The sequence below is a fragment of the Protopterus annectens genome, chromosome 15.part0 (assembly GCF_019279795.1).
Source record: "Protopterus annectens isolate FY-2018-M chromosome 15.part0, PAN1.0, whole genome shotgun sequence".
Classification (NCBI taxonomy): Eukaryota; Metazoa; Chordata; order Ceratodontiformes; family Protopteridae; genus Protopterus; species Protopterus annectens.
In genome coordinates this window covers 90,504,997-90,528,788 of record NC_056749.1, presented here as the reverse complement: position 1 = coordinate 90,528,788, position 23,792 = coordinate 90,504,997, and the positions used below count along the sequence as shown (strand labels likewise).

Here is a 23,792-nt window from a genome sequence, read left to right as displayed (position 1 = left end):
CTCAACACAATTTCAAAACAGTGCATCCAAACCTTCAGACACTGCAGCTAACAGCCTGGGAGATCCCATAAATAACCTCAACCTATCTCTCTCCAAGGAAGTTCAGCGGATACTAACAGAGGCTCAAAGACCATCCACCAGAAAGGTTTACTTAGCAAAATGGAAGAGATTCAGCAATTGGAATACCTGCAAGGGACATGATGCATCATTGTTGAACATCCCACTCATCTTGGAATATTTGGCAGATATGCTAAAGAACGGCCTCTCATATTCTTCCATAAAGATACATGCATCAACTATTTCAGCTAGATATAACACTGATCCTCCTGTCTTTTCACACCCTTTGCTAAGGCAATTCCTCAGGGGAATCAAGAACATTAAGCCACCAAGAAAGGCCTCAGTGCCAGCCTGGGACCTCAATTTTGTCCTAGAAAAACTGACTCTACCTCCATTTGAGCCAGCAGCTTCAGTTGACTTGCAGTTTCTCTCATGGAAGACAGCTTTCCTGTTGGCAGTTACCTCAGCAAGAAGGGTTTCGGAACTACAGGCCCTAATGGCAATACCACCGTTCATAATTTTTCACAGAGACAGGGTTTCATTAAGGACCAACCCTACTTTTATGCCAAAGGTGGTATCTAGGGTTTCTTTAAATCAAGCTATTCATCTGCCTGCTTTCTTCCCCAATCCTGAGAATAAGGGGGAAAGACTGTTACATACCTTGGATATTCACAGACAACTTCGATACTACCTGGACAGAACCATGGCCAGTAGGAAGTCTGAACAACTTTTTGTAGCTTACGCCCCTGCAGTCCAAGGAAAAGCAATTTCAAAACAGACTATTTCAAAATGGATTGGACATTGCATCAGATTCTGTTATTCCTTTCATGGAAAGACTGCTCCAGCCAATGTCAGACCACATTCCACCAGAGCTACAGCCACCTCTACAGCATTCTTAAGAGGGGTGCCTACTAAGGACATTCTAGAAGCTGCTACATGGAGCTCCGTGCATACATTCTCCAAACACTACAATCTCCCTCTATACTCCAGATCCAGAGCAGGCTTTGCTTCTGCAGTCCTGCAGGGTTTGATTGCCACACCATCTTTTTCCTAGAGCATTCCTCCTCCCCCAGCTAAGCTATGGTATTCTACCCATATGTTATGACTGCAGTTGCATTCTTGAAGGACATAGTACAGTTTTGTACCTACCATAAATGTAGATGTCCGATAGACATGCAACTGCAGTCGGATTTTCCCTCCCTCCATACTTCTCTATGCCTAGGGTCCACTCCTATCCCTGTTTCTCTTAGCTGGGGATATCTGTTATGGTGTATTTGTTTTATTGCTCATTTATTTGTCTGGAATCCTGTTTTTGTCTTCCAAATTTGATTACAGCCTTCCTTGGAGGGCACCTGGCATCTGGGGCAAGAAACACTGAAGAAAATGGCGTCGGCTGATGCTTATGTACTCCAGCCGCTCTGACGTCGGAGAGAAATGCGACATCAGCCGATGTCGGACCCAGACTTTGGAATCCGGCCGACCGAGGGCTGCCTGAGGCAGGACAACCCATATGTTATGACTGCAGTTGCATGTCTATCGGACATCTACATTTATGGTAGGTACAAAACTGTACTTTTTTCTCTTCCATAAACAGGCAGCTACCTGGCTACTGCATGAGGACACCAGATCCCAAGGCATTAGCAACCAATGCCTTCTAGATAACCTGGAAGGGGAAATTTTTGTATGCATTTCCCCCCTTCCCACTGATACAAAGGGTCCTACTGAAAATTCAGCAGGACTGGCCCAAAATCTTGTTGGTGACTCCCTACTGGCCAAGACAGCACTAGTTCCCTCTTCTTCACCTGTCCAAGGGCAGTCATCACAAGGTACCCCTTCAGTGAACCTGTTCACACAGAACAAGGGGACTCAGATACACCCACAGTGGCAATCTATGCACCTCACCATGTGGCTGATAGGATTCTGATCCCCTTCAGACACCTATATAACGAGAACGTGCACACTGTCCAGCAGGAGGCCAGGAAACCCAACTCAAGGAAATCGTATCTCTCTAAATGGAAAAGGTTTTCCATTTGGTATCACAAAAGACATTTGGACCCACTGGAAAGTGATATTTCTCTCATCCTGTCTTACCAATGTGAACTGATGTAGACAGGGGTGTCATACTCATCTCTGAAAGCACATTTGTGTACTATCTCTGCCTGCCTTCCTCTGGAGTCTCTCCTTGCATCCAGACTCCCCGCTAAACCGTTCCTCCTAGGGGGTACTGCACTTGAGACCACCCAGGAAACTGTCTCCTCACCGCTGGGACCTTAACTATGTATTAGAAAAACTCACTCTAACCCCCTTTGAGCCAGCAGACAAAGCTTCCATAAAATTTTGCACATGGAAAACTGTTTTATTGGTAGCTCTGAAGTTCAGCCAAAAGGGTCTCAAGAGTTGTAAGCTCTTATGGCTGCACCACCATTTATAGTCTTCCACCTGGACAGGGTGACTCTCAGGACTAACCTATCATTCACTCTCAAAGTAGTGAATGACCTATCCTTGAACCAGGCCATCCACTTGCCTACCTTCTTCCCTAACCAGCAGGGGGATAGGGAGAGAGTACTTCATTCCCTAGACGTACACAGACAACTTAGGTTTTATCTACATAAAACCAAACCTTTTAGGAAATCAAACCAACTGTTTGTCACCTTCTACCCCAGAGCCCTGGGGAAAGCTGTGAGCAAACAGACCATTTCTGCCTGGATCTCCAGGGCCATTTCCTTCTGCTACCTTCACCATGGAAAGACCTTGCAGGGCAATGTCAAAGCCCACTTCACCAGAGCAATGGCCTCTTCTGGAGCCTTTTTAAGGGGTTAGATACCAACTCCATATTTCAGGCAGCTACTTGGTCCTCACTGCACAACTTCACCAAACAGTACAAACTGGACCATATCTCCAGAGCAAGGGCAGGTTTGCCAGGGCTATCCTACATGGATTCCTGGAAACATCATCTAGGCCACTTCCCAATCCCCAGCGAGTTTTGGCACTCACCCACATGTAGAATACTGCAACATTGGAGTTGAAGGACATAGGAAAGTTGTGTAAAATCTTACCATAACCATAGATGTCCTTCTCTTCCATGTTGCAGTATTCCTTCCCTCCCACCTTCCCTTCTTGTCATACTACACTTGCTCTCCTGGGTGGCACTGGACAGGCTGTCCCTTATAGGACTGTCTCCGACTGGGGCCTTTGTTAAGTTCTGAGGGTTGGTGCGTGCAGATGTCACTTTTATGGCCCACGTACTTGTCAGACATCCCCACATCTAGAGGAGCTGAAACTCTTTAGAAACCTGGCCGGACAAACTGGAGAGGAAGAAGAGTAAACCCACACGTAGAATACTGCAACATGGAAGAGAAGGACATCTATGGTTATGGTAAGATTTTACACAACTTTCCTATATAATCACATATTTTAATTTAAATGCTGCAGGTTTTATAATACTTAAGTACAGCTCACAAATCTGTTACACTTGACTCAGAAAACTGTAACATTTATTTTCAGACACCACACCCCCCTGACATGTTGGGGATTGTGCAATCTTACAATATTTAACAGACCTTTTTCACAGTGAACTGGCATTTGCATCTGCCGAAGTGAATTAATTTGATTATGCCATTGTAGCTTGCCCTCAGATCCCAACTGTCCACACACAAAGTACAATGGAACAATGAAGAAAGCCTGTGCCACTTTGATGTGACCTGAATTTTGGGGTTGAAATCTGTGGTTAATTTAATGCCTACATGTTAAGATATTAAGTTGCTATCTTTGAATACTGTATTTACTTCAGCCACAGTGGTCTTTCAGCTTCGCCCTGTTATGTGTAAAGAGCCCTGCACTATATTACACGAGTCTTTATTAAATCAGCGAATGCTTAAAAAAGCGAGTGCTGATTTTTCGACCCAATGTAAGTGAAAGCTTACAATCCCGAACACTCGGAACAGCGATTTTTTTCCCCCAGGGAAAAAAAATCGCCGTTTCACAAAAATAAAAATAAAAACTACAAAACATTACATAAAGTGGGGGGCTTCACCCCCCACACCCCCCGAACTCGGGGGCTGTGCCCCCACACCCCCTACTTAAATATACCAACTTCGAGTTTGCACTACAGTGACGACAACGGCAAAGGAACGGAGGTGGCCAAGCGATTTCTTTCCCAGGGAAAGAAATCCCTTATATGCCGTTTCGCTATTTTGCTGTTTCGTGCTTTCAAGTTTGATCAAGGCGCATTCGAAAGATTGCGTCTTCAATCATATAATAGGAACCCTATTACACAAAGACAAAGAGAACCTTTGGAACCAGTCCTTCATTTATACCTAAAGTGTTATCAGAGTTGGCACTAAATCGGGTTACATAATTGCATCTACTTTGACACATCCCCCAGAACAGGGGAGAGAGAGGGTATTTCCCTTTCTTGATGTACACGGACAGTTGAGGTCAGATTCCAAGTAAACAGTGTCTAAGGTTCTGGCTGATTAAATTAGCGTCCAAGGTCCTGGCTAATTGCATTACCTGCTGTTACAAGAACGTTGCATAACTCTGAGGAGCCACACGAGCATCAGCCATATTAGCAGCTTTTGTCAGAACTGTTTGGGGGCAGAGGAAGTGCTTGGACTATTGCCTACATTATTCCCAAATATTATGGAGTGGTGTAATAAGTGATGGAAGAAGAGTAGGTTTTTGCCAGTGTAGCCTTGCAGGGTGTGCTGTAGCCACTGAGCAACGACTACTAAATTGGAATTTACCTACAGCTGCAATACTGTTCTCAAGTGATCCTTAGGATGAATGTAGTATGGCTGTGTGTGTGTGCATGTAGCCTCTTTAACAGTAGTTAAAAAGTATGTATGTGTATGTATAAAAAGTATGTGTAGTTTAACAGTAGTTAACAGTTGGAAGTGGCCATTACTCAAAAGTGACCTTGGAATCTCTGTGGGACCAAGCTGAAGGTCTCATTATTTGAGGAAGTTGGCTGATCTTTCCAGGTCCTCCAGGGCTTTTCACACAGATAACTGTGGGCTGAGGGTATCACTTAATGCCTGTTCCTGGTAATCTTTTTGCCAAAGAACAAAAAATGGTCAGAGGTGGTCCACATTTGAACTGTATATCACATTGATGTCCTGGGAATGTGGAGAACTGTAGCTCCACTCTGAGGATGTCCAAAATGTCAGAAGTCAGTTTGGAAGCTGAATGCTCACCTACAGTTAATTTCCATGAATAGTGAATTACACTGTAGTAGTGATCCCTGTTTTCAGACAACTTTTATGGTGTGTTTGTGTTCACCTAACTAGACCTAATTCCCAAAATGTATAGTAATCCAGCAACACCTCTGCCACACTGGTCCCCACACCCCCACTGCAGTCCTGCTACCTCTGTTATACTCATACACACACTGCTCTTCCAGTGTCATCAATTTTATGTTAGAGTCACAAACAGTTCAGAATGGTGCTGTAATTCCGATGAACGGACCCGTTTGATACTTTGGTCTTCAGTTTTCCCTTTTACTGCTTTCACTAACTGTTATCCTTTATTTTAAAAATATATGTTACTGGTCTTCTCATAATTAAGGAATGCATTAGTCCTATTTATTATTTGTGTTCATTGCTTGGTTTCATTTCAGCATATCAGGAGCCATATTCATACAACTTCAGCTGCGTCTTCAAATGTCAACACTGACATGTATGTGATTTATAGTTGTTTGAACTTAACTGCAGTGCATTTGCCTGTGTATGTCTGATCATTTGAAATAGTTATATGTTAAAACTTAACTGTAATGTATTTAGTTTAAAAAGTTATATTTGAGTAAAGCTATCCTCCTTGTGCCTGTAGTTAATCTTTCCTGAGTTTAATAATAGTTAGTGTAATTGACTAAGGTGCTGACATTTCTGTATGCAGCCTGTTTGTTCAAAAACCTGTGCCAAGTTGTCAGTTGGCTGTAAAATTCATTATGCTGATGAATATATTTACTTCAGTGGTTATTGTTTACCTGTTGACTTGTCTTCCACATTGAACCTGGATAGTTGGAATTAGATTTCATCAGTTCAAAGTTGCGCTTTCCGACTTCTACTGAATTGGTTTGTTTTGTGTAGTGGGACACTGTCATTGGATAGGTGGTCTTCACCAGAATCCTAGGAAGAAGTGTTCCAAAAAAAAAAAACAATTGTGATTAAAAACAAATTTCACTGCCACATTAATACTTGTATCAGTAGAATAGATTTTGGCAATACTTAACTATGGTAACAAAAGAACGCATTTCCAAAAATAGTTTCTGTATTAGATGAGCATATTAGGCGAGCACAAGTAGCAGAAAATGTGTGAATTACAGATTCTGTGTTTGTACTTCTGTTACACTGAGAATGGAAAAGGCAGTAAACCAAAAATGCACATATTACAATAATCTGTGTTTTGTAGTTTCCAGGAGCTGGATTTAAGCACAGAAGCCTTTTTCTATTTCGATTCTTTAAAGGAGCAAGAATGGTTGTTGGCTGTCAGGAAGAGTCTTCATCCCAAAGCCAGGTACATAGAGGTAAGTCTGCCGCTCACAAAGCCAGGCCAGGTACCTAGAGGTGAGTTTGCTGTTCACAAAGCCAGGCCAGGTACATAGAGGTGAGTTTGCTGCTCACAAAGCCAGGCCAGGTACAAAGAGGTGAGTTTGCTGCTCACAAAGCCAGACCAGGTACATAGAGGTGAGTTTGCTGCTCACAAAGCCAGGCCATATACATAGAGGTGAGTTTACTGCTCACAAAGCCTTGCCAGGTACACAGAGGTGAGTTTAGTGCTCACAAAGCCAGGCCAGGTACCTAGAGGTGAGTTTGCTGCCCACAAAGCCATGCCAGGTACATAGAGGTGAGTCTGCTGCTCACAAAGCAAGGCCAAGTACATAGAGGTGAGTCTGCTGCTCACAAAGCAAGGCCAAGTACATAGAGGTGAGTCTGCTGCTCACAAAGCCAAGTACATAGAGGTGAGTCTGCTGCTCACAAAGCCAAGTACATAGAGGTGAGTCTGCTGCTCACAAAGCCAAGTACATAGAGGTGAGTCTGCTGCTCACAAAGCCAAGTACATAGAGGTGAGTCTGCTGCTCACAAAGCCCGGTACATAGACATGAGTTTGCTGTTCACAAAGCCAGATACATAGACATGAGTTTGCTCTTCTCAAAGCCAGGTACATAGAGGTGAGTATGCTGCTCAGCTGTTTCATGTTATTTTAGAACTTGGTCAAAGAGGAAGCAGATGTTCATCGTGCATACAGCTGCAGCCATAACAGATGGGTTATCCTGCCGTCAGGCGGGTCCTCGGTCGGCCGAATTCCAAAGTCTAGGTCCGGCGTCGGTTGTCGTCGCTTCTTCCCTGACATCAGTGCAGCAGGGGTATAAAAGAACCAGCCGACGCCATCTTCTCCAGTCTTTCTTGCCGCACGGTGCCCGAAGCAGAAGCAGTTCGCAAGTGCCGGTCGGCCAGCTCCTGAGATTTACGAAAATATTTCAGCCGAAGTCTTCTTGAAAGCTAAGTACCCCATTCGGGAAACTTTTCTTGCCTCAGACCGATGTCAGACAAAGTTAATAATTGCATTTCATGTGGGAAGCAAATACCGCATAAGGATTTCCACTCTTTTTGTATTCCTTGCTTAGGCCCAGACCACGACTTCTCGGCCTTCCGTTTTTGTGCTAGATTCAACAAATGCACTATTAAGCGTCGGGCGGAGTTCGCCCATCACTATTTTGGTAAAAAATTTAATTATATTATGTTGTCGGATACTCCGACTCCACTTTTGAGTAAAAGACGCAAAGATAAGGACCAACATACGAGGTACGCGACTTCTACTGACACAACGCTAAGGCCGACTACCGGTTCTCCGGTTCTCAGCGAGGCACCTACGCAGCCCCTGAGTACCGATGACACTTCATTACCAGTGTCTTCTGTGCCCGAGGTCGCAGGCTCCTCGGCCCCCATTCCGACTACAGATACCGACGCCACTTTTGACGGGGAAACAGAGTTTGGACAGGACTGCCATTTCTCAAGGTGTCTTCAGGCCTTCCTCCTTCTCTATTAGGGCTTTCACAAAATGTAAATCAGCCATGAAAACTAAAAAACAAGGATCACGGACCCCCTCTCAGGGCCCCATGCCTAAAAAACAGATGCTCAAAATGGCTGAGGATTTGATTACTCTTATTAGGGGTTCTCAACCCCCCTCGGACAAAAGGCCCAGATTAGAGGAAGATTACCCTTCCTCAGATCAAACCTCTCTTACTTCTGAACATTCTGAGGACCAGGAATATACATATTCCCCTTTTGAAGACTCTGATGCAGAGGAGTCTGTTCCCTCTGTCTCCCCCCCTGAGGACTACTCCTTTGGGGAAACCCTACATACTTTGAGGGAACACTTTCACTGGGAAGGCCAAGATTACTCAGATTCCAAGAAAAGGCTCAGGGATTTTCTCTTGCTCCCCCAGCATAGGCCTCTGGCTATCCCTCCTGTCTTAGATATATTAGATGATGTGTACACAGAAGCCAGCCTCAACCCAGATTCTTTGCCTCCAGCTCCTGTTAAGCCAGACAGGTATTACCGGGTTCCGGATTCACACCAGTTCCTATACAAAAGCCATACTGCTGATCCAGAAACTATTTCACAGGGTCCCAAGGGAATTAAGGCCTCTACAGCTAAAAACCCATTACCTTCAGAGAGAGATTCCAGAGCTTTAGAAAGGTGGGGGAAAAAAGTGTATACCTCGGCCACTTTAACCATGAGGGCATTAAACTGTCAGTTCCATATGTTAAAGTATCAACAGTTTTTATTATCTGAGTTGAAAAGTAAAATGACACAAACTGAGCGACCAGATGTAAAAGAGTTGCAGGATTTGTTGCATAGTGCAGACCAAGTGGGTAAACATACCTTGCAGTGTGGTTTTGATGCTTTAGAGGCCTCATGTAGAGCTGCTGTTACAGGGTCTGTCATACGTAGACCTGCTTGGCTCAAAGAACAAGCCCTACCAGATCATGTCAAAGCTAAATTACTAGATGCACCTCTTCAAAAAGATGTATTGTTTGGTGTTAAAGCTGAGGAGGTACTAAAGAAAATGGAGGAAAAGGCGAGATCAATGCAAGCAGTGAAAGATTTCCTGCAGGTACAACTTCCACGTTTCAGCAGAAACTGGCCTTCAAAAAATTGGTCCTTTCCAGCCACGGACAGACCTCAAAGAGGCAGATACAGGCGCCCGAGAGGTAGAGGGCAATCTCAAGGATCATTCAGAGCCAGGCAATGGCAAGCACCAACCCCAAGAGGTGGAGAAGATAGATCACAGTCATTCAGAAAGCAGACACAATGACTTTCCCCTTTACCTGCCAAGCAAAGCTTTAATTGCAGCACCTTTAGGCGGAAAACTAGCATTATTCTCAAAAAATTGGCATATTGTCACAAAAGACAAATGGATCCTGGACATAATAGACAGAGGCTACAGATTCCACTTTCACACCCTTCCAAAAATGAGAGGCATGCCAAACCTGCCACAAAATCAAAGGGCAGAGGCACAAAAACAAATTTCAGCTCTCATGGACATGAAAGCTATTCAGGAGGTGCCTGCAAAAGAACAAGGTCAAGGGTTTTATTCCAGTCTATTCCTGGTACCAAGGAAAGACAAAAATTGGAGACCTATTTTAGATCTATCCATCCTAAACACATATTTACAGGTACCAAAATTCAAGATGCTCACATTACAGCAGCTTCTTCCCATGTTGGGCAAGGAGTCTTGGCTGGTAACATTGGACCTCAAGGAGGCATACCTGCGTGTCCCTATCAGACAAGATTGCAGAAGATACCTCAGATTTCTTGCAGGTTCAACCCATTATCAATTCTCTGCATTGCCCTTTGTCTTATCTACTGCACCCAGAGTGTTTACGAAATGCCTGGCATCAGTAATTGCCTTCTGCAGACTTCAAGGAATACAAATATACCCATGTCTGGACGACTGCCTGATCCAAGCGGACAGCAAGGACATACGTCTGAAACACCTGGCATTTGTAATAAAACTGTTGAACTTTCTGGGATACACAGTCAACAAAAAGAAATCAAAGCTAATACCCTCTCAAACAATAATTTTCCTGGGTGCCAGCTTGAATGCAAACACCCAGATGGCCTACCTCACGCCAGACAAATAAGGGCAACTATCTCAATACTTCAGCAAAATGGCAACCTTCACCAGGCTGACTGCAAGGAAAGTCCTTCAGGCTCTGGGATTCATGGCATCTTGCATTCTGCTGATCCCATGTGCAAAGCTGCATATGAGGAAACTTCAGTGGTACCTAAAAACCTTATGGTCTCAACACAGCCACAGTTTGGAAACAATTATACTACTCATTCCATGTCTTCAAAAGGAATTTCTGTGGTGGGCTCAAGCATGCCAAAGAAACAAAGGTCTCCCTTTCCGCATACCTCAAACAAATCAAATCATCACAACAGACGCCTCGGACTACGCCTGGGGGGCACACATGAAAGATCAGTGCATTCAGGGAAAATGGTCCCAAAAAGAGAAGCACCTAGACATCAACCAAAAGGAAATACTAGCAGTGCAAAATGCTATTATGGCCTTCAAAGACCTCCTGCATCCAGGCCAGCTATTGATAAGGACAGACAACACAGTGATGTGGTACATAAACAAACAGGGGGGAACTCATTCATACCCCTTGTGCAGACTAGCAATGACCCTTTGGAACACAGCTTTGGAATTGCAAATCCAACTTCAGGCACAATTCCTGCCAGGAAAGGAAAACACACTAGCAGACAGCCTAAGCAGAAATATGACAGATCCCCACGAATGGAAGTTGCATCCTCAGGTTTTCGCAAAGATAACTCAGGCATGGGGACAGCCAGACATAGATCTCTTTGCTACCCACAGAAATTACCAACTGAAAAAATTTTGCTCAAGGACCTATCATCCACAGGCCTGGAAAGTGGACGCACTCTCCTTCAACTGGACAACATTGACAGTCTATGCCTTTCCGCCTCTCCCTCTGCTGCCCAAAGTTCTATTAAAAGCTAGAGCAGAGAGGCCGAAAATGATTCTCATTGCTCCAGACTGGCCAAAACAACACTGGTATCCACTCCTGAAGAGCCTGACGCATTCCCCACCATGGATCCTACCTCTAGTGCCTCTACTGTTGACCCAACACAACTTCAAAACTCTTCACAGCCAGCTCAAAACCCTAAATCTAGCTGCATGGAGAATCCCTTGATTTCACAACAGACCCTCTTCTCCAAGGAGGTGCAGGATGTCATCTTGGAGGCCAGACGACCTTCTACTAGAAAAGCCTGCTCCACCAAATGGAAGCGGTTTTGTGCCTGGAATCAGAAAAATGGCCAGAATCCATGGGCAATGAATATACCTCAAATATTACAGTACCTAGCTGAGATGTTAAACAGTGGACTTTCCTTCTCCTCCATCAAAATCCATGCTTCAGCCATTTCTGCACAATACAACACAGATCCTCCTTTATTCTCTCATCCTCTCTTAAGACAGTTCCTCAGAGGGGCTAAGAATATAAAACCCCCAAGGAAACCACCAGTCCCTGCTTGGGACCTCAATTTCATATTGGAAAAACTGACCCTTCCTCCATTTGAGCCAGCTGCTTCAACAGAACTACAATATTTGTCATGGAAAACAGCCTTCCTTCTGGCTATCACCTCAGCACGCAGGGTTTCTGAACTACAGGCCCTCATGGCTGTACAACCTTTCATCATTTTCCATCAGGACAGAGTTTCCTTACGAACCAACCCTACCTTTATGCCAAAGGTAGTATCCAGTGTAGCCTTGAATCAGACTATCCACTTACCTACCTTTTACCCTAACCCAAAAAACAAAGGGGAAAGACTACTGCATTCCTTGGACATTCGCAGACAACTATGTTATTATTTGGACAGGACAAAGCCATTCAGGAAATCCGAGCAACTCTTTGTGTCCTATGCTACAGGTGCTCAAGGAAAAGGCCATCTCCAAACAGACAATCTCAAAATGGATAGCCCACTGCATACGCTTTTGTTACTCATTTCATGGAAAAGCTGTGCCTTCAAGCATCAAGTCCCACTCCACAAGGGCCACAGCTACCTCTGCAGCTTTCCTCAGGGGGGTTCCTACCAAGGACATTTTGGAAGCAGCCACTTGGAGTTCAGTGCACACTTTCTCCAAACACTATCACCTTCCACTTTACTCAAAATCTAGAGCGGGATTTGCCACAGCTGTCTTGCAGGGCATCCTTGCTCCTCCTAGTTCCACTTAGTGCCTGCCACCCCTACTTAACTTTGGGATTCTACCCATCTGTTATGACTGCAGCTGTATGCACGATGAACATAGTACAGTTTTGTACCTACCATAAATTTAGATGTTCGAGTGCTCATACAGCTGCAGTCCTGGTTTCCCTCCCTCCATCCCCTCTTAGGACAGGCATTATGACCTACACCTTCTCATACAACCTATTTAGGGTTTTCTTTTATGGTGTATTTGCTTGCAAACTACTGTTTTTTGATTATTCTATATTGCATGACTACATAAGTTTATGTTTTGCCTTCCTTCTGGGGGCACCTGACATCTGGGGCAAGAAAAACTGAAGAATATGGCGTCGGCTGGTTCTTTTATACCCCTGCCACACTGACGTCAGGGAAGAAGCGACGACAACCGACGCCGGACCTAGACTTTGGAATTCGGCCGACCGAGGACCCGCCTGACTGCAGGATAACCCATCTGTTATGACTGCAGCTGTATGAGCACTCGAACATCTACATTTATGGTAGGTACAAAACTGTACTTTTTCATCTCTGACTGTGATAATTGTAACATGGAGGGGTGAGTTAATTGACTGATAAGTGTATTGCTTCCAGGCACATCAAGGAAGGAGTATGAGGGACTCGAAAAAAGAGTAGAAGATTGTGGTAGTTAGAAGAGGATAATAATCATGGTGGATTAGGGTCTTTATCAAGCAGATTGGGAGATTATAAGCATTAGGGTATTGAGGGGAAAGATTTGATTGGAGTTTTGGACCATGAGAGGTTGTGCCAGTTGGTGCATGACTCCCACTAAGAGTACTGGACCACAGATCCCCCCTGATGAATAACTCCTGGTGAAGGGGTCATGCCAGATTGAAAGCTTGAAGTTGCAAAATCTGTGTTGGTCCAATAAAAAGGTATTACACTGTGTCTTTGTTTCAGTGTCTTTGTGTTTTCTGCCAGTGGACCAACAGAGCATTTCTTTATTTTTTTTCTCTCCTCAAAAGGATAGAATTTTGAGCAATATCCATGGTACAGGTGTCATGGGTATCCATGTTAAAGCAGTGTTAAGTTAGCAGTGGGCATGCTGTTGTGTCATTTAGATTAGAGTCTGGGAAAGGATAAGAATTAAAAGACCTTCCTAGCATCCAGGAGTATGGTTTGTTAAAGGGGGGTAGAGAGAGTGATGGGGATGAAACTGGAGATTTGGAGCCAACTGAGAAAGTAAAAAATCATAGGAATGGTTCATAGCTAGAGCACTGAAGGCTGGGAATAAGGATGTAAGAAGAAAGCAAAAAGAGAGGTCTCGTTTTGCTTTGTGACACTGCAAGGCTAGCAGTTACAGCAAAATATGCTGAAAAAGATGTGAAAAGGAGGATGGTGAGGTGTTGAAGACTGCACTTTCCAAGAAGGCTTAAGAGAACAGCAGCAAGGGTGAAAGTTGAAAGCTGAAAATTGTAGCGGGAAAACTTTTTTTAATGTACCTAATAGAAAGGAAGAAGTTAAGGGCAGAAGTGGCTAGGCTGAGCAAAGGTTGATGGAAAATCACAGAAAATTAGGGAAAAGCAAAGGTAGTGAACGAATACTTTATTCTTCACAAAAGAGGGAAGGTGCCACTCTAGGTCGGAGACATGGCAGGACAGAGACCTGGATAAAAAGAAGACCTGAAGAAGTGTAAACAACAGATGATGTGCCAGAATTCTCAGGAATCTGACCTGATGTTGGCAGACCCTGTGATTGATCTCTAGTGCAAAGGCATCAGAAGACTGAAAAGCAGCATGTGTAGTACTGCTGGATTTGGGTGAGGGCCTGGAGAAATCTGAGAAACCACAGGCCTGTTCAGTTAATGTCAGTGTCAGGGGAAGTCATGCAGAAAACTGAGGAGGCTGGATAACAGTATTTCTGCAGGACAGCTACCATCATGGGCAAAGCTGATCCAGTTTTACAGCTGGCTTACAGGAAAACGTGACAGAGGAGGCCTTCCATGAAAATAGACCATAGGCCTAGAGAGGCTAATCTGCTTAACAGAACATTAAAACAAGAAACTCAAACATATAGTAGGCTGATAAGAAAACTACAGGGGAACAGGGTAGGATAACAGTTGAGGAACTTTGGAGTATTATATGATTGTTAGGACACAGGATATTGTAGTAAGAGGAATTTTGTAATGACTTAGAAAAGTGACTAGTCCTGAGTCCGTTGCTCTTTTTTTTAGTTCCCACTCTATCTGAAGCAGCAGGGAACAAATGGTAGATATCCTTCCGTTTGTTTGTTGCAGTATTCTTAACATGAGGGAGATCTCTGCAGCAGGCTGTCTGATGTCAGCCAGTATACAAAAGGCGCTCATTACTGTAGAATGGGTGGTATGTAGCACATAGGCTGCTGTCATAAGTCGGCCATAAAAGTGACGTACACATGCATCTACCTCAGAACTTCTGTGCCGCCAGTCTGTACGCCACCTTTGAATGTGGGTCTGTTCACCGAGCCGTTTGCTATTTCTGCAAATTCTTAGATATGTGTCCTGTTGGGGAAATCTCGTTTCTTTTACTACTGCTTAGTGGTAGGGTTCATGTCATCCCAGAAAGGCAAATGCCAGTGTGGAAGACAAATTCAACATAAAGATAGCCATCTTCAGTGTCTCTTCTACCTATGGCCTACCCACAATCACAAATCGTGTCACATTTGCCAGGCCTTTGTACCCCAGACCCTTAGAAGCCGGCTTTCCTCCTTAGTCATTTACTTGGAAAACCAGCGCTTCAAGTTATTAGTGAAGAGCATGATGGAGGGATCCTTGGGGCTTGAGGCCGAGTCTGTCGTTAAGTGGAAGGCCAAAAAGCCAAGACCTGAAGCTGCTGCTGTGCCTCTTCATACGGATGTCTCTCCCAAGGTGGATGATAGCCTGGGGATATAGACGGTTTCTGGTTCTGGAACACAGGCCAAGCCCAATCTTCAGGTTGCCTTCGATCTGACCCATGGCATGTCTTCAGAGGCTGAGCAGGCATCTGTCCAGGATGTACAGGAGGAACTGCGGCTCATAATAACCTAAGGCCCTAAAGGGATACCTCAGACCATGGGGTGGGAGGAAATTCACTCAGATGTCATTGAATGTAGGCCTACATCCGGCCCTCTTGACATTACATAGGGCAGACCGTCATCAAAACAAGAAGCAAAAAACAAAACATTTGTCCCTTCTGAAGGAACCTGATAGTGACTGGGAACAATTCACCCAAGGTCTTTTCAAATCCTTTATGGCCCTTAAGACCCCCCCCCCCTGGGTTTTCAATCCCTAGAACACCATGCAGAGCATCTCCAAAAGGGAAGAGGTTTTCTCAGATGAAAAGGCCTGGACAGAAGAGGAATATCTGGTCCAGATCTCCTCCCCTCTGGATTATGCTTTCCCAGAGGAGGACTCCAATGGAGCTGACTCACTAATGGAAGAACTCTCCTTTGATGAGACCTTAGTTAAAATGAGTGAACATTTCAAATGGGATAGCACTCCAGTATCTGAAGTAGAAAAAAGGTGCTATGACCTTCTACAGGTTGAATCACCCGGTCCTTTAACTATACCACCTGTGGTATCTGCTTTGTTGGATATCTTTGCCTCTGATTCCAAGGCCCAAGACTCACTGACTCCTGCTCCTAAGAGGCCTGCCCAATTTTACAAGGTCCCTGAGAACTGTAAGTTCTTGTTTAAATGTCTTTCATCAGAGCCATTGGTGGTTTCAGTGGCTTCATGCAAACCGTCCAGGTTACTCCTCTCTCCTTCCTTCAGGTAAGGTCAGCAGTAACCTGAATAGATTAGGCAAGAAAGTGTACACTTCAGCCACCTTGGCATTTAGAGCCATTAATTACCAGACACACATGACCAAATTTATCTTAGACCTTCTCTCTCAACTCTTTTCAGGTGTACCTGACTCAGACAATAAGACTTCGGCTGCATCCTTGCTGGGAGCTTCCTCACAGTTAGTCCACCAGTCCATCAAATACCGCTGTGATGCTGCATGGGCCTCTGCCAGGGCGGCTGCTTCTGGCTCTGAGTCAAGGAGATTCTCCTAGTTAAGACTCCAGTCATTACCAGAGGATATTAAATCCAAGCTTATGGATACTCCTTTGGTCCATTCCACTGGTCCTGCAGCTGCTAGTTTATTTAAATATCTGCAGGAAAAGGGAAAAGAGATGCAAGAAATAAAGCACATTTTTGTCTCTCCAGTGCCTAAATTCCAGAAAATTACCCAGAAAAGACTGCTTTTATACTTGGGCACTCCCACCCTCCTCCACCTAAAACAAAAAAGGATGGTTTGAGGCCTTAACAGTTCAGGGCTGCCCATGCAACTCTGGTCCAGAAGCGACCCTTTCCAGACAAGCCTGGTTCACTCTGTCTAATTTGCACCACTGACATTCCACTTTCCCAGTGCCTCTCTCTGCCAGTCTGGTAAAGCATAACTCAAGACTCCTGGGTTCTCTCCATCGTTCAAAAAAGATACTTTCTGGTATGGGACTCCAAGAAAAGAACAACTGCCGTCCTTTCCAGAGGTACTTCTAGACCTATAGGGTCAAGGATTCAGGAAGCTTCTCAAGGCCAAAAAGGAAAAGGTTTCTACTCCAGAATGTTCCTTGTGTCCAGGGAAGATGACCCTTGGTGGCCCATCTTAGATATGTCTTATCTCAACACTTTTCTGAGGGTACCTTCCTTCCGTATGTTAACTTTTCAAACCTTGCTCCCTCTAATTCTGCCATAAAATCTTCTTAGCCTACCTGGGTATCAAATATGCATACCTACACATTACCATACATCCAAGCTTCAGGAAGTTTTTGCATTTCTGTGTGGCTTCCTGGTATTTTCAGTTCTCTGCTTTACCCAAGGGTGTTTACAACATGTCTAGTTCCTGTGATTGCTTACTGCAGGCTTTAGGACATCCATCTTTTCCCTTACTAGAGGATCTCCTCTTTATAGTAACTTCCCCAGAGATCCTAGAGAAAAACATTCTTTTTGCCATTTCTCTTCTGCAGTGCCTGGGTTTCACCACAAAGTACAAGAGATTCATTCTCTGTCTCTCCCAGGATCGCATCTTCCTGGGATGCAGAATTCGGACAAACCTCATGAGAGTCTCCCTCCCTCTTCAGAAGGCACTGGACCTTAAGTCCTACTTCAGAAACTGTCAAAGGAAAAAATACTTTAAAAATTATCAAAACACGGTAGGTTCAGGTTAAGGCACTTTAATCTTGCAGCAAGGAGACAAAAACATGCTAATACAGAGTTTGTCTAACTGGAAACAGGAAATACTTAAATTTTTATACCCTTTTTAATAAGACTTTGCCTACCAAGCTGACGTAGTGAATCACAAGTTTTGTAATCATCATTTACTAATAATTGCTTTCATAAAATTCTGCTGATTTATCAATTTTTGTGAGAAACCGCCAAAGGAAAACAACGTGGCCTTGGCTACCACCAGTTAGATACATGCGATGTTACCATTCAAGGTACTATGGCTAATTCAAGCACAAAGCAAGCAGTTCATTTCTCTAACAATCCTTTGTCTACACTATCTCTAAGCTTCTGCAGCTGCACATGTTGTCATACTTCGAACAGAGCTGATTGTTTAAGATCATTACATTTACAGGATATAGCATTGTTCATTCATTCTCTCCTGACCTAGCAGATAACCACCTGCTTCTCAAGTACATTTCCAAAAGGCATAAACATGAATATTGCTGTGCTAGCAATTCAGAGGGCATCTTGCAAGTTTCAGAAAGCACACTGCAGTTTCAAAAAGCATCTTTTCAGTCTCATATGAAACTCAACTATATATAAAACAGTGCATATAAAATAGAATGAAAAATGTGTTAACTTGTTTGGTTTCTAATTAGCATTAAGCATACACACATTAATACATATTTTTCTAACAGAAAACTTTTGTGTCTTCACCACATTTCAACCAGGGATTTCCTCAGGGTTTTGGGTTTCAGGGCATCCACTATCTCACTGCTCCCTCTGGCAAAACTTCACACGAGGAAACTCCAGTGGTTAATAAAGTCTGTTTGGATACAGCATTTACACCCTTTAGACTTTCCAATTCCTCTCATCCCCTGCCTGAAGAGGGAACTTCAATGGTGGAGCCAACAAGTGCCTCTCAGGCCAGGACTCCCCTTGCACCCCCCCCCCCACCTCCAGTTCAAGAGCTGTTCACAGATCCTTCAGATGTAGGATGGGGGCAGCTTTCGGAAACATAAAAGCTCAAGGGGTATGGCCCCCCTCTCAACAAAGTAAACACATCAATGTAAGGGAGATGAGGGCCCTGCTGCTAGCCATTCACACCTTTCATCCTTTCTTTCTCCCAGGACCTCTAAAACTGCTCACAGACAATGTGATGGTCCTCTGGTATGTGAACAAGCAGAGGGCAACAAAATCCTACTTTTGTTGTGCAGGCTGGAGCTCTAGGTTTGGGAGCTGGCAGTCCAAAGCGGGGTGATGCTCCAGGCAGTGTACATCCCATCCAACCAAAATTGAGTGGCCGACACTTTGAGCAGGTCCCTAACGCAGTCTCAGAAATGGATGCTTCACAGGGAAGCGTTTGTGGACATTGTCCACCAGTGGGGTATTCCTCAAGTAGATCTCAAACAACTTCCACAATTTTGTACCAGAGTCCCTCACCCTCTGGTCTGGAAGGTGGACACCTTTTCATTCTCTTGGAAGGGGGATGTTTCTGTATGCACCCCCCCCCCAATCATTCCGAAAGCCCTGTTCAAAAGTCATCAGGACAAACCAAAAATCTTGTGAACATAAAAACACGCTTGTTATACACTGCAGTACAATTGCATAAAAACTTTAATCTTCGATAGCAGAGAAGTAAGCGCTTTCACAACCAATAACAGTTGCTTCATCAGACTGCATATAAAATCAAACATACCCATTTTATATTTGTGATGCAATACAAACTGTCTAATCACTGAAATGCTATTTAACACTTGAAAAACTTAAAAGGGTAAGTACATATTTGTGAAAATGCTTGTAAAAAATATCTATATACATATATACATCTAGGAAATATATATACACACGTATAAGACCAACCTACAACCTACAGACATGGCAGAAGGGAGTATTGACATGCCCCAGCTAGGACTAAAGAGTCAGGCGGTATTGGAGTCTGTTCCGTCGTAATAGACCAATGTTCAATCGTTTTAACCAACTTTTAAATACCAACACAAACCCCTTGTTTTAGATTAAAATCTCTGAAGGTATAGTGCAGAATGACATTGGTCTTCATGATGAATTTCTTTGTAAGTATCATGAGCTTGAAAACAAACTTTATAAATTCAAACAGCTGCAATGGCTGCATTTTCATTTGGAAGCTTCCTTGCAACACAATATAGCCCCAAGAGTTCTACGTGTATTGACAATGCCTAGTTATGGCTGGATGTACCCAGAGCTTTTAAGACGCTGGCAATTACTCAATTTAGAATGTAGTGCAAAGTATATGCAACTACTCATTGAGTTTTTTCGACCGTCTGAGAATGAGTTGCAGAATGATATTAACATGCTACAAAATGAGATCTATGACGCATACCCGATAGAGGTCGTAGGAGATAGAATGAAATCTCTCTATAAAGCTATCAATGGCTATGAGAAGAGACTCTCTGCAACTAAGACACGTAAATTGCAAAGAGATCACTTTGATTTCCGAAATGGGAATGTCTTTTCTTGGGCTAGGGACAGACAGCAACAAGCCTCTATGCAATGTGAAACAACAACTAAATGCTATGGTGCTGTGAGAGGAGGTGTGACAGGTGATTCAGCCCCTCCCCACTCGACTTCGTCTTTATTGGAGAGCAATGCTGGCAACAGAACTTTAAACTTGCCCGCGAGTACGGGAATTCCAATGGAGGTTAATACAGTGAATACAGACACGACCTCACATGAGCGAGAGGTTATATCTGACAGAAATATAACTACTAATCAGGAAGTTAGGCATAGGGAGTTTGCACAAGGTCCATCTGCTATGAGTACGAATACTAATTCTGTTACAGTTTCAGACTTTTCACAAGGACGTTTTTTTATTGAACAATCCACTTCCCATAAGAGGGAGATCAAGAAGCTGTGTGAAAATGGGGGCGGATACATCGTCAATCCAGCATAGAGGAATCTGTCAGGACAGGCAAAAAGTTGAGACAAGCCTAGTCTTTAATATATCCACACATGTGTTAACTGATGGGCAACTTCGGCTTTTGAACAAAGGGGTGAGTTTTATACCAGCACAGAAAGCTGATTTAACTGATATTCTACAAGACCTTAGCATGTTCGGCAGAAATCTTACGTTAAAGACTATGTTTAAGGGTAATATGAGTGAGCAAGATGTTTTTAAAAAACCTAGCACTTTCATTCCACCTGTGCACTCAGGTATAGACACATTCGTGGAAGTATGTGAAAGACAACTAAGGGAGAAATTTAAACATGAAGTAAGATCTACCGCTTTCAACATGATGCCAGACGATTATGTAGCCTTACAGGAACTGAAGAATTTGTCTTCACTACAAATACTACCTGCCAGCAAAGGAGGTGCTATTGTTCTTCTAGATAGTGATGTATTGCAACAGTATGATGCTTCTATTGAGTGATGCTGACACTTATGCTGCTCTATCAGCTAATGTAGTTAAGGGCATTATAGATGGAATAGAATTTTTGATTTTTGATCTTCTGACTAGCCACATGATTAGTGAACTTATTTGTGAATATTTTAAGGTGGAACACCATGCCCAAAATTCATAAAAGTGAAACAAATCCTCCCATGCGTCCAATAGTATCAAGTAGAGGTTGGGTCACTGAGCCACTGTCCATTTTTGTAGAAAAACATTTATACACGATTCTTGAACAATGTGAGACAGTGTTAATGGACACACAGGGTTTTTTGATAGAACTGAGTGATCGACTTGAATCTATTGATACTAAATGTTATTTTGTAACTTTAGATGTGGAATCACTTTTCACTAGGATCCCTAATTCTTGGGGCATTGAGAACATTACAGATTTACAGTTAAGTAAGGGCATGCGCTATGACGGAGTTATTGTTGTGCACCCTACTTGAGATTATGCTTGAGAGTAATGTGTTTATTTTCCATCAGAAACATTACTTACAGAAGATTGTCGTGGCAATGGGCACAGCCTGTGCCAATAGTTATGTCAATTTATCGCTAGTTCAATGGGAGACAGAGTATATTCTCTCTCTAACAATGTTTTCTGTACCTCGATAGTTTTGTATAAACATTTTGTAGATGACATTTTTTGTTATGGAATGACACCGAGGAATGTTTGCATGGGTTCTTGAGATATATAAATACTTTCAATACCTTTCTTATGTTTACACACAACTATTCCCTGACTAATATTGAGTTCCTAGATATAAGAGTGGCTAGAGATGACATCTGTTCGGTTTCAACAAAGTTATATAGGAAACCAATAAGGAAGAACAATCTCCTACACAACAAGAGCATGCATCCGAAACACACTAAACGGAATGTATTAAAAGGGCAGATTTACCGCATTATGCATTTATATGACCACGATGAATAGTTGAGAGCTGCCTTGGGTACGTTGAAACAAGAATTTATAGATAGAGGACATCGATTTTGAGATCAGAGAAGCGTGGAAACATAGGCAAGACAGGTGTGCACCTTACTACACCAAGAGAGACATTGAGCCTCGATCAGATAATAGCGGAACACTAGTTCCCCTTGAGCTACATATGAGGGATGACATAGTTAGAATGCCTCTCACTTTCTCAAGCAGTACTCATTTGTGACGTCATCAAGAATAATTGGGATATTTTTATCCACCATAAGTGAATTAGACGGATCTCAATTTTCCTTCCGAAATAATAAATCCCTGAAAAGACACTTGCGTTATAAGACCAATGACACCCAGGGAACTACTACATCTGACAGACTAGGGACATATATAGCTGCAGGAGGTGCACAGACTGTACCTGTATTCATAGAGGCGCAGTCTTTATACACCCCACGTTAAGTTTTCACATTAGTTGTAACTTCTCTGCTGATTGTACAATGACGAATGTTGTTTATTTTTGTTATTGCACAGAATGTTGCTCTTTTTATATAGGTAAACTAATTGTTTATTTAAGGAAAGGGTCCTAGAACACCGCAGAGATATAAAAAATTGTAGAGAGTAATGCCTTAGCCATGTCAGTCATACGTTTAAGTTTCTACTTTTGAGAGATTGTTAAGATGAGTATGAGGGGAGGTGATGCTAGGAATAGAACCGAGAAGGCTGAGCAGAGGTGGATACTGCTGCTTAATGTTGACAGACCTACTGGTTTGAATAGCAGGATGTCGCTTAAACCCGCCCTCAAATCAAAGAGTTTGAAACATTGAATTTGTAATATTTTATATATAAAAAAATTTTTTGCTATTTTTTATTAGTATAATGCATGTGCCTATTTATTTCTGACTTGTAGGTTGGTCTTATATGTGTGTAAATATATTTCCTAGATGTATATATGTATATAGATATTTTTTACAAGCATTTTCACAAATATGTACTTACCCTTTTATGTTTTTCAAGTGTGAATTAGCATTTCAGTGATTGGACACTTTGTATTGCATCACAAATATAAAATGGGTATGTTTGATTTTATATGTAATCTGATGAAGCAACTATTATTGGTTGTGAAAGCGCTTACTTCTCTGCTATGGAAGATTAAAGTTTTTTTGCAATTGTACTGCCATGTATAACCAGCGTGATGTCCTTCAAGGATGCATCTGCAGTCATCACATGTGGGTTGTCCTGCCTCAGGCAGCCCTTCGGTCGGCCGGATTCCAAAGTCTGGGTCTGGCCTCGGCTGATGTCGCACTTTCCCCGACGTCAGAGTGTCTAGGGTATAAAAGCATCAGCCGACGCCATCTCCCCCAGTCTTTCTTGCCGCGTTGTGCCCGAAGCAGAAACAGTTCGCAAGTGCCGGTCGGTCAGCTCCTGTGATTCAGCTACTGAAGACTTCGAAAAAGCTAAGCACCCCATTGGGGACTCTTTCTTGCCTCAGCCGATGTCAGATAAAGTTAAAAATTGTTTAACCTGTGGGAAACCAATACCTCATAAGGATTTCCACTCTTACTGCCTCCCCTGCCTAGGCCCAGACCACGACGTCTCGGCCTGTTCAGCCTGTGCTTCCTTCAACCGACGAACTCTTAGACGTCGGTCGGAGTTTGCAGAGGAGTTTTTTGGGGCTAGTTTTGCTTATAAAATGCCGTCGGAGACTCCGACTTCGCATTTAGTCAAAAAACGGAAGGACAAGGACCGACACACGCGGGCCGCGGTTTCGGCTGAAACCTCGGTCAGGCCTACCGCGAGTGTCTCGGTCTCGGCTGAAACAGAGTCCTTGGTACTTCCTACTACCGAAACCACACAACCGACTACCTCGGCCCTGGAGGCCCCGGCCGAGTCGGTCATTGAATTACCTACTGAAACCGGTGTCCAGGAA

General features: G+C 43.4%; 1 protein-coding gene across 1 annotated transcript in view; it reads left to right on the top strand.

Moving 5' to 3' along the window:
* Positions 1-23,792, top strand: part of OCRL (OCRL inositol polyphosphate-5-phosphatase) — a 2,544,778-nt gene that overhangs the window by 701,137 nt on the left and 1,819,849 nt on the right. Inside the window, exon 10 of the mRNA XM_044057236.1 lies at positions 6,466-6,580. Within this exon, the coding sequence (XP_043913171.1) occupies positions 6,466-6,580 (115 nt within the window). The remainder of the gene's footprint in view (positions 1-6,465; positions 6,581-23,792) is intronic.